Here is a 14,530-nt window from a genome sequence, read left to right as displayed (position 1 = left end):
GAAAGGCGGTCTGCCCGGTCCCGTGAAACGCCGTCTGCTCAGTCGCGAGAGTGTCCCTCTGAATTGTCTCGCCGGTCTGCCCGGCTCGGAGGACGGCCTCCTGAACTGTCACGCCGGTCTGCCCGGCCCTGAGGACTCGGCCCCTGAACTTTCTTGTCGGTCTACCCGGCCTAGTGCCCAGGCCCCCTGAGTTCTAACTATGTGTAGGCCTTAACATGTTAAGACTGGTGCAAAGGATGGAGAGGGGATTTCCATTCTGCTCCACCAGCAAAGAACACACGCTATTACTATTCTTGCTCATAAACATATGCATTAATGCATGCACAAAGGAGCACACACGCGTGTAAGGACACACACACACACATACACAGACCGTGACGCAGGCTCCAGTAGTGGTGTCACAAACAGTCAGAATTGAGATGTTCTGGGCTCGGTTCAGCCACCTGACACATGTCTTGGTCTTGCTGATCCACTTCACCACGGTCACATAATACTCCCTATGAAAGAAGAAAAATGACAGACACGCACACACACACACACACACACACACACACACACACACACACACACACACACACACACACACACACACACACACACACACACACACACACACACACACACACACACATCAGTGATGTGCAAGTCAGGGGAGGCAGGAGAGGCCGTGCTCACCTGTCATCAAAGAGAAATAATGTAAAATTAAAGCTACAAGCAGCGATGAACGGGCCCTCGCACTCATGGCCACCGCCCCCCATAAGCATATCAGAAATGACACCACCCACGACTTCCTATGTCAAACCATTCAAAAGTTATAGCAGAAAATAGGGGCAACCAATCAGAAGAAGGGGCGGGACTAATTCAGGCCAATGAAGGTCAAGGACTCAATACAGAGTCTGATGACACCACCCACGAGTCTTTATGTCAAACCATTCAAAAGTTATAGCAGAAAATTGGGACAACCAATCAGAAGAAGGGGCGGGGCTCATTCAGGCCAATGAAGCTCAAGGACTCAATACAGAGTCTGATGACACCACCCACGACTCTCTATGTCAAACCATTCAAAAGTTATAGTCAGAAAATAGGGACAACCAATCAGAAGAAGGGGCGGGGCTAATTTTCACCAATTATGGTCAAGGACTGAATACCGAGTCCGATGACACCACCCACGACTCTTTATCACAACCCGTTCAAAAGTGAAAAAGAGAAAATTATTCTAGGGGGCGCTGTTGAGCCGTTAGGCCACGCCCATTAATGCAAACCGTAAAATATCACATTTATCGCCAGGCCTGGCTTGCATGCAAAATTTGGGGACTTTTGGGGAACTATCAAATATGGACCAATCAGATGAAGGGGAGGCGCGCTTTTTGGCGTCTAGCGTCGCCACGGTAACACTTTTGAAAGAGAAAAGTAATGTGCGTAGTCGTAGGATGGAGACGCATATTTTGATGTATAACACACCTGGGTGCACGTTACGGTTCGGGCCGTATTAACTGCCGAAGGAATGGCATAAATTGCACCAAAATTACGCGATTAATTCAAAATATTCAAAATGACCGACTTCCTGTTCGGTTTCGGCCATGGTGCCAGGAGACTTTTCTTTAAGTTGCGACATGATACAGGTGTGTACTGATTTTCGTTCATGTACGTCAAACCGTATTGTGGGGCTTGAGGCACAAAGTTTTCTAGGGGGCGCTGTTGAGCCATTTTGCCACGCCCATTAATGCAAACCATTAAATATCAAATTTTTCGCCAGGCCTGGCTTGCATGCAAAATTTGGTGACTTTTTGGGCACGTTTAGGGGGGCAAAAAGGCCTTCCTTTCGTCAGAACAATAAGAAGAAGAAGAAGAAGAATACAGAGAAGAGACTGTGACTCATCAGCCAGATGAGTCACCTTAACTTTCAGACTTTGTCAAGGACAAACCATTCACATGACGGGGTGTCCTATCCACTGTGAACAGCCTGTTTGATCCCATCGGGTTTGTTGCTCCAGTCATAATAGATGGAAGGATTCTACTTTGAGAGCTGAACAGTGAGTCATTTGACTGGGACACACCATTACATGAAATGCTGGGAAATACTGGGAAACTGAGCCACCTGCACATTCCTCGCATGTACACCAGTAATTCCCTATGCAAAATTGTGTAGAAGGAATTATGTATTTTCCCTGATGCATTTACCAAGGCCATTGGAGTAACGGCATACATCAGAGCCATACGTGGAGACTGGACAAGCAGTGTGGGTTTCAATTTTAGGAAAGCCAGATTGACACCCCAGTCAGAGCCCACTATTCCAACCCTGGAGCGCTGTGCAGCTGTGATTGCAGACTTCATTCTCAGTGAGATTGACTTCCAACCAGATGCAGTGAAGTTTTACTGTGACAGGAAGGTTGTTTTGCTGTTGCCTCATACCCGAGTGTAGATGGTTTGGGTTGCAGTGGAACTGAAACTGACATCAGGGAGTACTTCAAATACTTTTTCGAGGCCTATTTCAGAGGATGTACTCCTTATGCCCAAAGAAAGTGAAAGTTAGGACAGATTGGAGTGTTTTGTGTTTACCAGGTGTGGCATCACAGATGCCAGACAGAGAGTTTATAGTTTATAGTTTATTAAGAATCCCTATTGGCTGGTACCGTAGTAACCAACTAGTCTTGCTGGGGTCCACAGAGAACAACAACAAAAATATAAAAAAGTCAATCACATCATGTCCTGATGTGAGTGTCCTGTCCAGTAGGCATCCCTGATCTGTAAATATCTGAGCATTGCCGCCATCTATTGGCATTGTAGGAAACTGTTTTGCTTTTGTTTTATTCAAGATTTGATTAGATTAGATTCAACTTTATTGTCATTACACATGTACAAGTACAGAGCAACGAAATGCAGTTTGGAATCCAACCAGAATTGCAACAGAAAGTATTATAGTAAATACAGTATATACAGATTATACATCATAAAGTGCTATACAAGACGGTGGCTTAAGATCTGACCTGGTACTATTGGTAATAAGTTAAACAAAAAAAAGTAGACGGATGGAATTAACATTAAATCATATTAAATAATGCAGAGATATAAACAACGTATCTGAGGTTGCTAAACTAGTGCAAATATTCAGTGCATATGACTTGGGAGTGCAAACAAATGGCATAAAGTGTCTACAGTGCAGATAGAGTGGTGTAATGAGGATCAGAGGGGGGTAGAGTTCAAAAGAGTAACAGCTCTGGGGAAGAAGCTGTTACTCAGACGCTGGTCCCTGACTGTAAGCTCCTGAAATGCCTGCCTGAGGGGCAGGAGGGAGAACAGTCTGTGAGCAGGGTGAAAAGAGTCCTTTGGGATGCTGTGAGCTCGACGCAGAGAGCGTTTCTTCTGGACCTCCTCGATGCTTGGGAGTGGAGTACCCGTGATGCGTTGAGCCGTTTTCACCACCCGTTGCAGTCTCTTGTGCTCCACCACAGAGCAACTGCCATACCAGACTGTGACACAGTTGGTAAGGATGCTCTCGATCATGCAGCGGTAGAAATTCACCAGGATGGCTGAAGACAGGTGATACTTCTTCAGTGTCCTCAGAAAGAAGAGGCGCTGGTGAGCTTTCTTGACGAGGCTGGTGGTGTTGGTGTTCCAGGACAGGTCCTCCGAGATGTGGGTCCCCAGGAACTTGAAGCTGGAAATGCGCCTGACGGCCATCCCGTTGATGTGGATGGGGTCGTGCATGCACTTTTTCTTCTTCCTGAAGTCCACGATGAGCTCCTTGGTTTTGCTGGTGTTAAGGAGCTGGTTATTGTCGGAGCACCACATGGCCAGGTGCTGTACCTCTTCCCTGTAGGCTGTCTCATCCTTGTTACTGATGAGACCAATCACCATTGTGTCGTCTGCAAACTTGATGATGGAGTTGGATCCACATACAGGCGGGCAGTCAAGCGTGAAGAAGGAGTACAGGAACGGGCTGAGCACACAGCCCTGTGGCACACCGGTGTTGAGTGTGACAGTGGCGAACCAGATGTTGCCTGAACTTACATACTGTGGTCTGTTGGTCAGGAAGTCCCTAATCCAGTTACAGACCGAGGGGTTGGTGCCCAGATCTCCAAGTTTAGTGATGAGATGAGAAAGAATATTGCAATGGGAAAATGGTCTGTAATGTCAGACTGAACAACTCCCGTCTCCAACTTAGTGTTTAGAATATTAGTGATAATATTAACAACAATGGTCCTGGATGTCTGTGTAACTCTAGTAAATCTATTTATAGTGGGGAAAAAAGAGGAGGAGTGCAATGTGTTCATAAAGTCAGGTTTTGGCCCATCTTCCTTGGAAATATCGATGTTATAATCACCAAGGAGTATGCAGTCTTTTTTTAGCTTATTCAGTTCGTGTAATAGAACTTCCAGATTACAGCAAAATGTGTTAAGAGGAGAGTCTGGTGGACGATAGAGTACACCGACAATGAATGTCTTGTCATCATTGTGTATCTCAATGAATAAAGACTCACAATGATCATCTTCTAAGTGAAGATCACAGGTTTTTACTTGGAGACTGCTTTTAACATAGAGACAGACCCCTCCACCTGATCTATTTGGTCTGTTCTTAAAGTGTAAATTGTACCTATCAAGGTTAAATAAATCAACATATGAAAAGTCATTGAGCCAGGTTTCACTACACCCAATAACATCAAAATGACAGCTTGAGTTTGACAGTAAGGAAGCTAAATCGGAATGATGTTTGTTTAGGCTTCTGATGTTAAGATGTAGCAATAAAAAATTATATACATCAATTAATGGCTTTAGGTTATCGGGGTCAAAAACATTACAGGTAATATTACCACCCATATCACTACAGTGCTGAGAATGTCCAACAAAGTTTAAGTCATCAAAACCCATAATATAAACAGTACAGATTTATCAAGGACTTTACTGGGATTACATGTATACATTGACAGGGCAATAGCCGCAAACACACTCGGGACAACCAGACAAACACCACACACACAAAACAGTAAAACAAAAAACAAACCACAAACAAACATATACACACACAATGCAAGACTGCCATACACACATACACACCCATTCCTCCCCATTTCAATAATACACAGCGGAAACCTTAAGAGAACTCGCCATCTCCTCATATGTAACAATATTTCTCATACGGCCATTGATCCACTTGTTTCAGCGTTACTGAACAACTTAAATTTAATTCATTTGAATTAAAAGAAAAAAAAAGATTCAACTTTCAGCAACTTCCAGTGATTTATTTTAACTTTAATTGTCAGTCTTATTATTAATTCTTGCAGTTCATTCTCTTAACCTCGCATGTCCATTAACGTCATATTTAATCGCGTATGATCATACCTTGTGGTGACAGGTCCATACAGTCCTTTACTTGTTTCGCAGCCCAGGTTCTATCACCTCTTTCCAATAAGTTTCTGCTGCCAGATGGTCCGTGAATCTTTTTGATTCTTCTTTGAAAGTTATAATCAGTGTGGCCGGATGGATAATACCGTGCCTCACACCTGCGCTCCTCAGTCTCTCTCTTACTTCACGAAAGCCGGCTCTCTTTTTTGCCATGTCAGATGTCAGGTCAGGAAAAATCCGTATCTTAATTCCTCGTACCTCAAGCACACCTCCCTTCCTCGCGATCCTCAAGATGTCCTCTCTCGTCATGTATCTCTGCATCTTCACAATCATTGCTCGATTTCCAGATGTCACCATGGGTCCGACCCGATGCCCAATCTCCACCTCCGGTTCCACCTGGAGCTTGCCTTTGAACAACTCCTTAAAAAGTGAGGACGTGTAACTTGTTGGATTTCCCTTTTCGATGTTCGCAGTTATACCAAAAACTCTTAAATTGTATTTTCTGCTGTGGCTCTCCAGCCGTTCGGTCTTTTCTTTCAGATCCTCATTCTCCTGACGGAGGAGCTTATTTGCTGTCTCCAGTTCTGTCACCCGGATGTCCATGTTGCATAATGCTTGTTCAACATCTCCGATTTTTTGGCTGCACACAGATATATTATCTTTCAAAGCATTTAGCTGCGGTTGCAGTTTTTCAATCACCGCGCTGATTTCTTCTCTCATGATAGTGCCAATCAGTGCAGCCAATTCAGGTTGATTGGTCTCCCCACTTGCCATGTCCACTGCAGTCACCTGTTCACCACCCGTATCACTTTCTTCTGTCTGCGTTTTTGTCTTCTTTGGAGGCATAGAAAGTCCACTCCTTAACAACATAGAGACTCTGTTGATTTTGCGTAAAACTTCGTTTTTAGCCATTTTTAGACCCGTTTTGTTGGAGAGTGGCGTTCTCACCACACGCTCAGCTTTCGTGCATGCTCAGATCACCTGTCCTGATCACCCACCTGTCCTGATCACTTTTCAGTGTTTGACGTATGTACGTATGTATCTATGTACTGTATTTATTGTCCATTTGTATCCTTTTTGTTTTGTGTTTTTGTAAAGCACCTTTGGGCACTTCACTTAGTGTTTTGCTACGGGAATTGCCTGAGCTTGACCTACTACGGAAGCTCCAATGACACATCTGTCTGTGACAGACCCGTTAGGCAATGCTCATGGCTCTGCCCCCATGTTGTCTCAGCCTACTGACCCCTTCATACTCATTCTCTCTTTCTTCTTGAGAAACTACAGCAAAGTTCAGTCAACGCATGCTTGACAGTTCTTAGGCCTCCTGAGGACTCATGTACAAAGAGTGCAGCACACAAAAAAACATGCTTCTGCCACTTTCCACGTACACTGTTGGATGTTCAAAGAGTGACCTGATCGTGAAAAGCTGCGGCCCCTCATGCACTCATTAAGATTGCCGTAAGTACACTTCAAGGGTTTTTTCAATTGGCGACACTCAGTGGTGATGCAGTGAAGTCCAAAATATGAGGAAACGTGACATCAACAAAACGTTCTCTACCACATGTGAAGGGCACAAAGGTCCGCAAATCACCAAATAAGTTACACATGAGGAGCCGCAACTGGTCAAGCCCCTTTAAGAGCAAGCTTCCCACCAAAGGCTGCTCTTAGCCTAAGTTCCAATGGATGGGGGAACTGCAGTTGCCCAAGTTCCCAGTAATGGAGCCTTCACTAGCTTATCACCTTCACCAAAAGCATACGTTGATTTCAACATCCTCAAACATCTCTCTCCCCAGTGAAATAGATCGGCTGATCATATCTGTATTGACAGTGGCATTGTCCTTGTGACCCTAAGTGTGCTGTGAGTGTAACGCTGTCATACTGTTGTCTGCATATCAGGGAGAAATTCTGAAAGAGATAGGCCATCACCTGGACTCTGGGACTCCCTGCCCTTTGGGATGTAATTTGTGTTGTAACTGATCTCATCCTATGCTCATCTAGGGGAAAAGTCCAGGGCTGTAGTTGTGTGATGGGATGGGCAGTCTCACGTGAGAGGGCCCTATGGTCAAACCTGTTGGGTCCCGTGATTTGAAAGTCTAAAGTAATGGACGCAGCTTGTGATTCAACTATGGTTCTCTTTTGGCCCGGCCTTAGCTTTGAAGAAGAAATGTAAAGCAGGAAGGTGACTCGTTCAACCTTGGTTTACCATGCAAAACAGACCCCCACCTCTCTCATGAGCACAGACCTGGCATTTATAGCTGCAGCTGTTGCAGTTAGAGGGCGGTGTGGACACAAAGGCAGACAGCTTGACAACCAAGCCAGTAAATTAACACAGATAACCCAAAACCATGGGACAAGCCCTCCTTTGCAGCACTGGTTGCCAGAAACTGTCTGTCCAGACCTGGGCAGATGAAGAAGAATTGGGCACCCCGATACCCCCTGCAAACTAAGAACAGTCAAGGCCCCAACAGCCATCATGTGCTGCTTCTACCAAGGCACCATTGAGAGCATCCTGACCTGCATAACTCTGTGGTATGAAGAAAGCTTTGTGTCCTGCAGCACATAGTAATAGCAGCTGAGTAGTATTGGTGTCTCTTCTTTGATATCTCTTTCTTTGGTGTCTCTGACTGCACCTATCTCTTACACTGCTTGTTCAGTCTCCTGCCATCCGGTCGGAGAATGAGGAGTCTCTGGGCAAAGACCTGCAGATTGAGGGACAGCTTCATCCACCAGGGGATCACTAAACACTTGACTTTGACTTAGAAGGTACAGCATCTCCAGCATCTACAGTGCATGGGCACAGCAAGCTGCAGTGTGCAAGATCTCTCACTTAAAGGAGCTTGAGGCAGGATTTATGAAAAAAAATGCGTATACGTTTTAAGTTTTCTAGTAATAATGTCAGATGAAGCGTTCCAATCCAAAACGAATGAGCCCTCTAGCGTATCTCTCCATTGCCTTGAACAGGCTGTGTGCTGCTATTCCGGACCGGAATTTCCCGCGCTGTCCTGCGGATGTGACGTCAAATGACGCTGCATGCACGTTCTCCCCGTTCTCCCGTGCCGGCTTCGCTGTTGGCTGCAGTACCCCCAACGGCCGCCGTTGCGCTAATGAGTCTCATTTCTTATTCTTGCCTCAAGCTCCTTTAAATAAGTGCCGTGATCAGTAAAGAAAACAAACATCAAACAAACTTTAAATAAAAATGCCAAAACAAAGTTTGACAGAGAAAATGCAACTCTTCTCAGCACAACTCACCTCAACTTGAGTGACTCTGGCAGCATCAGCTCCAGTGTGTGCGTTGGACCGTAAAGATTCACAACGTAGAGTTTAACAACTGGGTTGGGCTGGCCAGCCTACATGCAGAATCAAAAGTGCAGATGGAAACTGATTGCAGCTGAAAATCCTGTATGCAAGATTATACAAAGAGTTCATTTATTTTAATTTTAAAGGCATTGTAATTGATTTGGACTAAAAAAAATTATTGAGAGCATATAGCCATTTATATACCACTTAGTTATATGGACATGTAGTTAAACAGCGATGCACGTGAACAACAATGTGTTGTTGGTCCAAACTTTGTCTGATAAACTGTAGAGAAAAAAGCTGTTTACACATGTAGCACCGGGAAACATTTCACTTGAGCAACTGAAAGCTAGAAATATAAACAATACTCATTGATATTGAGCCATTGTGAACATCGTCCTTGTAGCACCCTATAATGTAATAATTTCCTGAAAATGTAATAATGCCTGTAATAAAATTTGCACTTAACTTATTTGAAAATGTAATAAAATCCAATAATGTAATAACTTCACCAATAATGTAAGAAATTATCCTGACTGATAATAACATTTTTACCGATAATGTAATACCTTATTACATTATTGGGAATTTATTACACTTTTTTACTTTTTTTTCCAAAACTGATAATGTATATGTGTTAATTTTCAGTCCAGAGTTCTACATTTTGTCTTTTAAGCATCCAAGAATGTTATATACGCTTGATTTGAAACACCAGAAGGACTATTGGGTTAAATTGCAGACTTTGAGTACCATGTAATAAATTCCAAATAACGTAATAAGATATTACATTATCGGTAAAAATGTTATTACAATATCAGTCAGGATATTTTATGACATTATTGGTGAAGTTATTACATTATTGGGTTTTATTACATTTTCAGGAAATGATCACATTATAGGGTGCTACAGTCCTGCAGACACAACAAGTGTCTACTCTGACGTTGTATACAAGATTCTCCTGGCTGGCCTCCTGGACTGTGTTTCCCTTCCTCCCTGCTGGGCCGTACTTTTTCTCTCCCTGACTGTAGTTATTCCTGGTTCTGTGGGCTTTTCTGAGTTATTCAATTTGTAAAGCCATTTTGTTTAATTAAAAAACGTTTTGGTTGAAACTCCTGGCGCTTCATCCCCTGCATTTGGGTCCTGTTCCAACCTAAACTCAAAGCATTTAGTCCATTAATATCTCAGATTGGCCTCAAATAAAAATGTTTGATAGGGAGGCATTGTCAAATTATACTACAACGACATGAAATGGGTCATTTGTGGCACATCTTGGTTACATTTCCGGCACAGCAATAACAAGGATCGTGTAGAATGTATAATCAGTATGGTAAATACCTACAAAACGGTTTCAAATTTATAATCCCTTATTTAGAGACAATTTATTGATGTTTCAAATCTAAATATAGAAGTGCACACACTTATGAAACATTTATTTTAAAAATATAAGTATATTGTGAAAAATATGAACGTCTATCAGCTAATCTATTGTTGACCCAGCAGGAATAAAGCAGGAAGAGAAAACGTGAGGATTCATGTACACTAACTGTGTCTGAGATTTAGCAGACTTTGGGAGAATTCAGATTTGTGGTTCTGATGAAGCTCATTTAAATCAGCTTCAATCTTCTAAATCAGCACTAGCTATTCACATCTGGCTGTGAAACAAAGGTGTGCCTGTTTTCAGTGATACCGTGTGCTCTTAGTACCTTGGGGTAAGGGTACAGCTTTCCTTTTGGGTATGGCATACCAGTGAACCGAGGTAGAGCCATGTTGGGCACTAGAGTTTCATTAAGAACCAAGAAGGCCAACCTCTCTCCATCAGGAGACCACCAATGAGCCACGTGGGTCTGCAGGATCTCCTCTGTTTGAAAAGAGACATGGAATTTCTATTCTTATCTTAAATCAGGCTTTAGAATATACAATAGAATATAAATAAAGTATAATGGGAAAATAGACCGGAGCAGAATACAATAGATTTCAGATTATACAGGACTGTCTCAGAAAATTCGAATATTGTGATAAAGTTCTTTATTTTCTGTAATGCAATTAAAAAAACTAAAATGTCATACATTCTGGATTCATTACAAATCAACTGAAATATTGCAAGCCTTTTATTATTTTAATATTGCTGATTATGGCTTACAGCTACTAGTATACTTTTTCATGATATTCTAATATTTTGAGATAGGATATTTGAGTTTTCTTAAGCTGTAAGCCATGATCAGCAATATTAAAATAATAAAAGGACAATAGACAGGATAGACAATAGACAATCTATTTTTTTAATGTATATTAAAAAATGTATATTAAATTATATTAAAAATTAATGTATATTAAAAAAATTGTTTTTTTAATATACATGCAAGGCTTTGAAATTAAGCTCCCATAGAAATTATCATTTGCACCTTAATGAACTACAATTCTGTGTAACAAACATTTTGAAAACAACTATATTCGATAACAGTTCTGTTCTATGGTCCTTCGGTATAATTTATTAATATACAGAGTCAGTGTAAAATTAAAGCATTAGCTAGCTTTGCGTTCAACTGATATAAGTGAAAAAAGTATGTACCTTCATACAGCCAGTCAGCAATTCCATTAAAGATAACACCTTCCTTTCCAGATGATGTTAATCTAAGTGAGTTACTCTTGACATCAGATTGGTAGTATATGTTATTTTCAAATATGTAGATCTGAGGAGACAAAGCACAGGGTCACATTATAAATCTAAATGAATATACATCACTAAAATAAACTGAGCTCTAACAGGCATTTGGATTAACAACAAATGTATCATATATACAGTATATACAGTATGTTATCCAGCATCCTAAAACTCTTTTGCTAAAATGACCTGAAACAGTGTTTGTTATACAAATATATATAGTGATTTAGTGTGAACTGCATAAAAAAACAACAAAAACCTGTTAGTCCTTCCAACAGCAGACTTGAAATCCCTAAACCCCAAATCACGAATATCAGCAAATCATCAAACTGTATCAACAGATATGAATTATCTTTTTTTCCATGTCAATGAATGAAATTACCATGTTGATTTCGTACTTGATCATTAATAATGCTTTTTCTACCGATGGCCAGAGGTGGGTAGTAACGAGTTATATTTACTCTGTTACATTTACTTGAGTAAGTTTTGGGAAATGTTGTACTTTTAGGAGTAGTTTTGAATCACTATACTTTTTACTTTTACTTGAGTAGATTTGTGAAGAAGAAACTGTTACTCTTACTCCGCTACATTAGGCTACGTTGAGCTGTTACTTTTCTTTTATCCCTTTTATCCACGTACGCGTCAATCTCATGACATCACTGGGTGATTCTTTGGGAAAAATGTTTGTTTTTGCATGTTTTGTCACATTTACACAGACTCAAACTATGGAGCTAGAACAGTCTCATAATTCACAAATGCCTAGGACAAGTTTTACAAATGCACAGACCGATTTGCAAATACACACACCGTTTCACAAATGCACAGAACAATTCACACGTGCGTAGGACAAGATATACAAATGTATTTTTGATGCACACACAAATATAACCTGATTTACAAACGTTTTTTTGTCTGTGAGCTGGGCTGGATTTGCGTGTGACTTTTGAGACTCTCCTGATGTGACTCGATCCACAAATACGTTTTTTTTAACACGGAAGGATCTGCAACCAATCAGATGTCTTCCTTTGTTCCAGCCAATCAAGCACTTCCGTTCTTGTTTTATATCGTTTTGTGCTTTGCATCGTTTCTCTATTTGCAGCGTTTGATGAGGCTGCATTTGTCTTTGTTTTTTGCAGGACGTTTTTTCATTTTCACCACGTTCCTCTTTTTGAACCTCGTTTTGAGTTTGTGAATTTGAATCGTTTCTGTACTTGAAGCCATTTTCCTTAACTGAGACGCATTAGGCCGTTGCAGTGCGTTTGGCCCTTGTCGGCCACCGTATATCTCCGACTGGTTTCCATTCTCTGGCAGAAACCAAAGTGATCAAGCAAGGGAAGGTCAATCTTGAATTGGCTGCTCTTTTTCTTGGTAAGTAGAGCACAGCATTGCCACATACCAAAAAACAAAAAAAGCTCTTCTTCTTTATATTGACTTTAAAATTGTTAAATGAGCCATAGTTTCAGCGAAATAAAATAAAAGGACCTTGCTTTTGTTGGATGCTTTTAGCTTTTAGTTTAGTTCTGTTCAGGCGTATCTATGCAGAGCATAATAAATACATCTTAAGGAATTATTATAAGCCCACTCACATCCTGATGCACCAATAATGTTATGTGTTTGGCACTTGAGCGCTAGAGATGAGCTTATCTGTTTCCAACTTTATTACCGCAGTGAGTTCCTGGTGCAGTCATGTTTGATACATGCGCAAATATTCTACAATGAAATAATATAAAAATGAACAGAGTAGCATTACTGTACTTTTTAAGCCTTCTAATAGTTAACATGAAATCTCTACAATTTTTTGGCGCAGATAGACCAAGCAAAAGGCATGATAGGAAAAAAAAGCCTGTTAAATTCAGGACCTTCATGATGATCTGTGTAATGTACTGTAGCTCAGGACTGATTTGATTTGATTTGAAGATTTGATTTCGAACATGCATATTAAAAAAAGAGTACAAAAAAGTAAAAAAAACTGAATACAAATATATATATATATATATATATATATATATATATATATATATATATTATATATATATATATATATATGTACAGCACTTGGTCAGACCTCACGGATCCACCAACATGCTCGAAACGGAGTAGGAATGAAGTAAACACTTATCCAGTCCTACCCCTGAATCTACATACATTCTTACATATAACAAGACAAGTTTCAATAGGCTTACATATAAAACACCCATACCTACTTTAATAACTGTTCAATACAGTGATATAATACTCAATTATATGTATATACATATAGTCAAAATCAAAGCAAATCAAGGCAAACCAAAGAAAACAAAACAAACGCCCAGCATTTAGTTGTGCTATTATGTATGTATGTAATAATAGAAGTAATTATAATACATAGTATTACATTATCATTACTTTACTATAATACTACAATATAATAGAGAACAATAGACAGCAATGGTATACAATATACTTGAATAACTATATAAGAGTAGATATGCTATATATACACTGGTTCATATATTTACCTCCAATTATACACATAAAAATTACTATAAATCTATATATCGACTTATGTACATATAACTATAAATCAGAATATATTAATAGAGATATAGATACACAAATACTGTACGTATAATACAACAATATATCCATATATACATACCTACATATAACATTTCTATATCCATAATATACATCTATATATCTACATATATTAATAAATGTACATATCTACATGTTTATTTGCATCTGTATTTTGAATAGAATGTTTCTTTGTATCTTTTTTTAAAATTGTGATATGTTTTGACTTTGTTTTAGCTCCATGCTCAGCCTGTTCCACAGTTTCACTCCGCAGGTCGACATACAGAAGCTCTTCAGTGTTTGTGCGTCTGTTGAGAACTTTCAAAGTAAACTGAGCCCTGAGGTTGTAAGTGTGAGTAAGTGTGGTGCTGCTCACCAGCTGCTGGCCTTGCACTCCCCATGCAGCGTACTGTAGAACAGAGTTCACCACCTCTGGAGGGTCGAGCTCCCATACCTCTCTGGAACAAGAGATAACATGTTTTATGAAATGTATGTTGGTGGGGAAGGAAGTCTGGGCATCTCTGCTGAGACTGCTGCCCCCGCCACCCGGGAACGGATAAGTGGTGGACAATGGATGGATGGATGGATGTTGGTGGATTACGGTTCTGATTGCTAGGTTAATTGCTCAGGGGACATGCTCTGGGTCTCTGGAAAGTACATAGAGATTAATTTT

General features: G+C 40.6%; 1 protein-coding gene across 1 annotated transcript in view; it reads right to left on the bottom strand.

Moving 5' to 3' along the window:
* The window catches only part of LOC133446276 (inactive dipeptidyl peptidase 10-like), a 103,792-nt gene that overhangs the window by 36,422 nt on the left and 52,840 nt on the right, over positions 1-14,530 (bottom strand). Inside the window, exons 8-12 of the mRNA XM_061724286.1 lie at positions 14,234-14,315; positions 11,209-11,329; positions 10,343-10,497; positions 8,592-8,689; positions 374-497 (exon numbers count right to left, since the gene is read on the bottom strand). Of these exons, the coding sequence (XP_061580270.1) occupies positions 374-497; positions 8,592-8,689; positions 10,343-10,497; positions 11,209-11,329; positions 14,234-14,315 (580 nt within the window). The remainder of the gene's footprint in view (positions 1-373; positions 498-8,591; positions 8,690-10,342; positions 10,498-11,208; positions 11,330-14,233; positions 14,316-14,530) is intronic.

Source organism: Cololabis saira, chromosome 6, assembly GCF_033807715.1.
Source record: "Cololabis saira isolate AMF1-May2022 chromosome 6, fColSai1.1, whole genome shotgun sequence".
Classification (NCBI taxonomy): Eukaryota; Metazoa; Chordata; class Actinopteri; order Beloniformes; family Belonidae; genus Cololabis; species Cololabis saira.
This window is presented reverse-complemented; position numbering and strand designations above follow the sequence as displayed.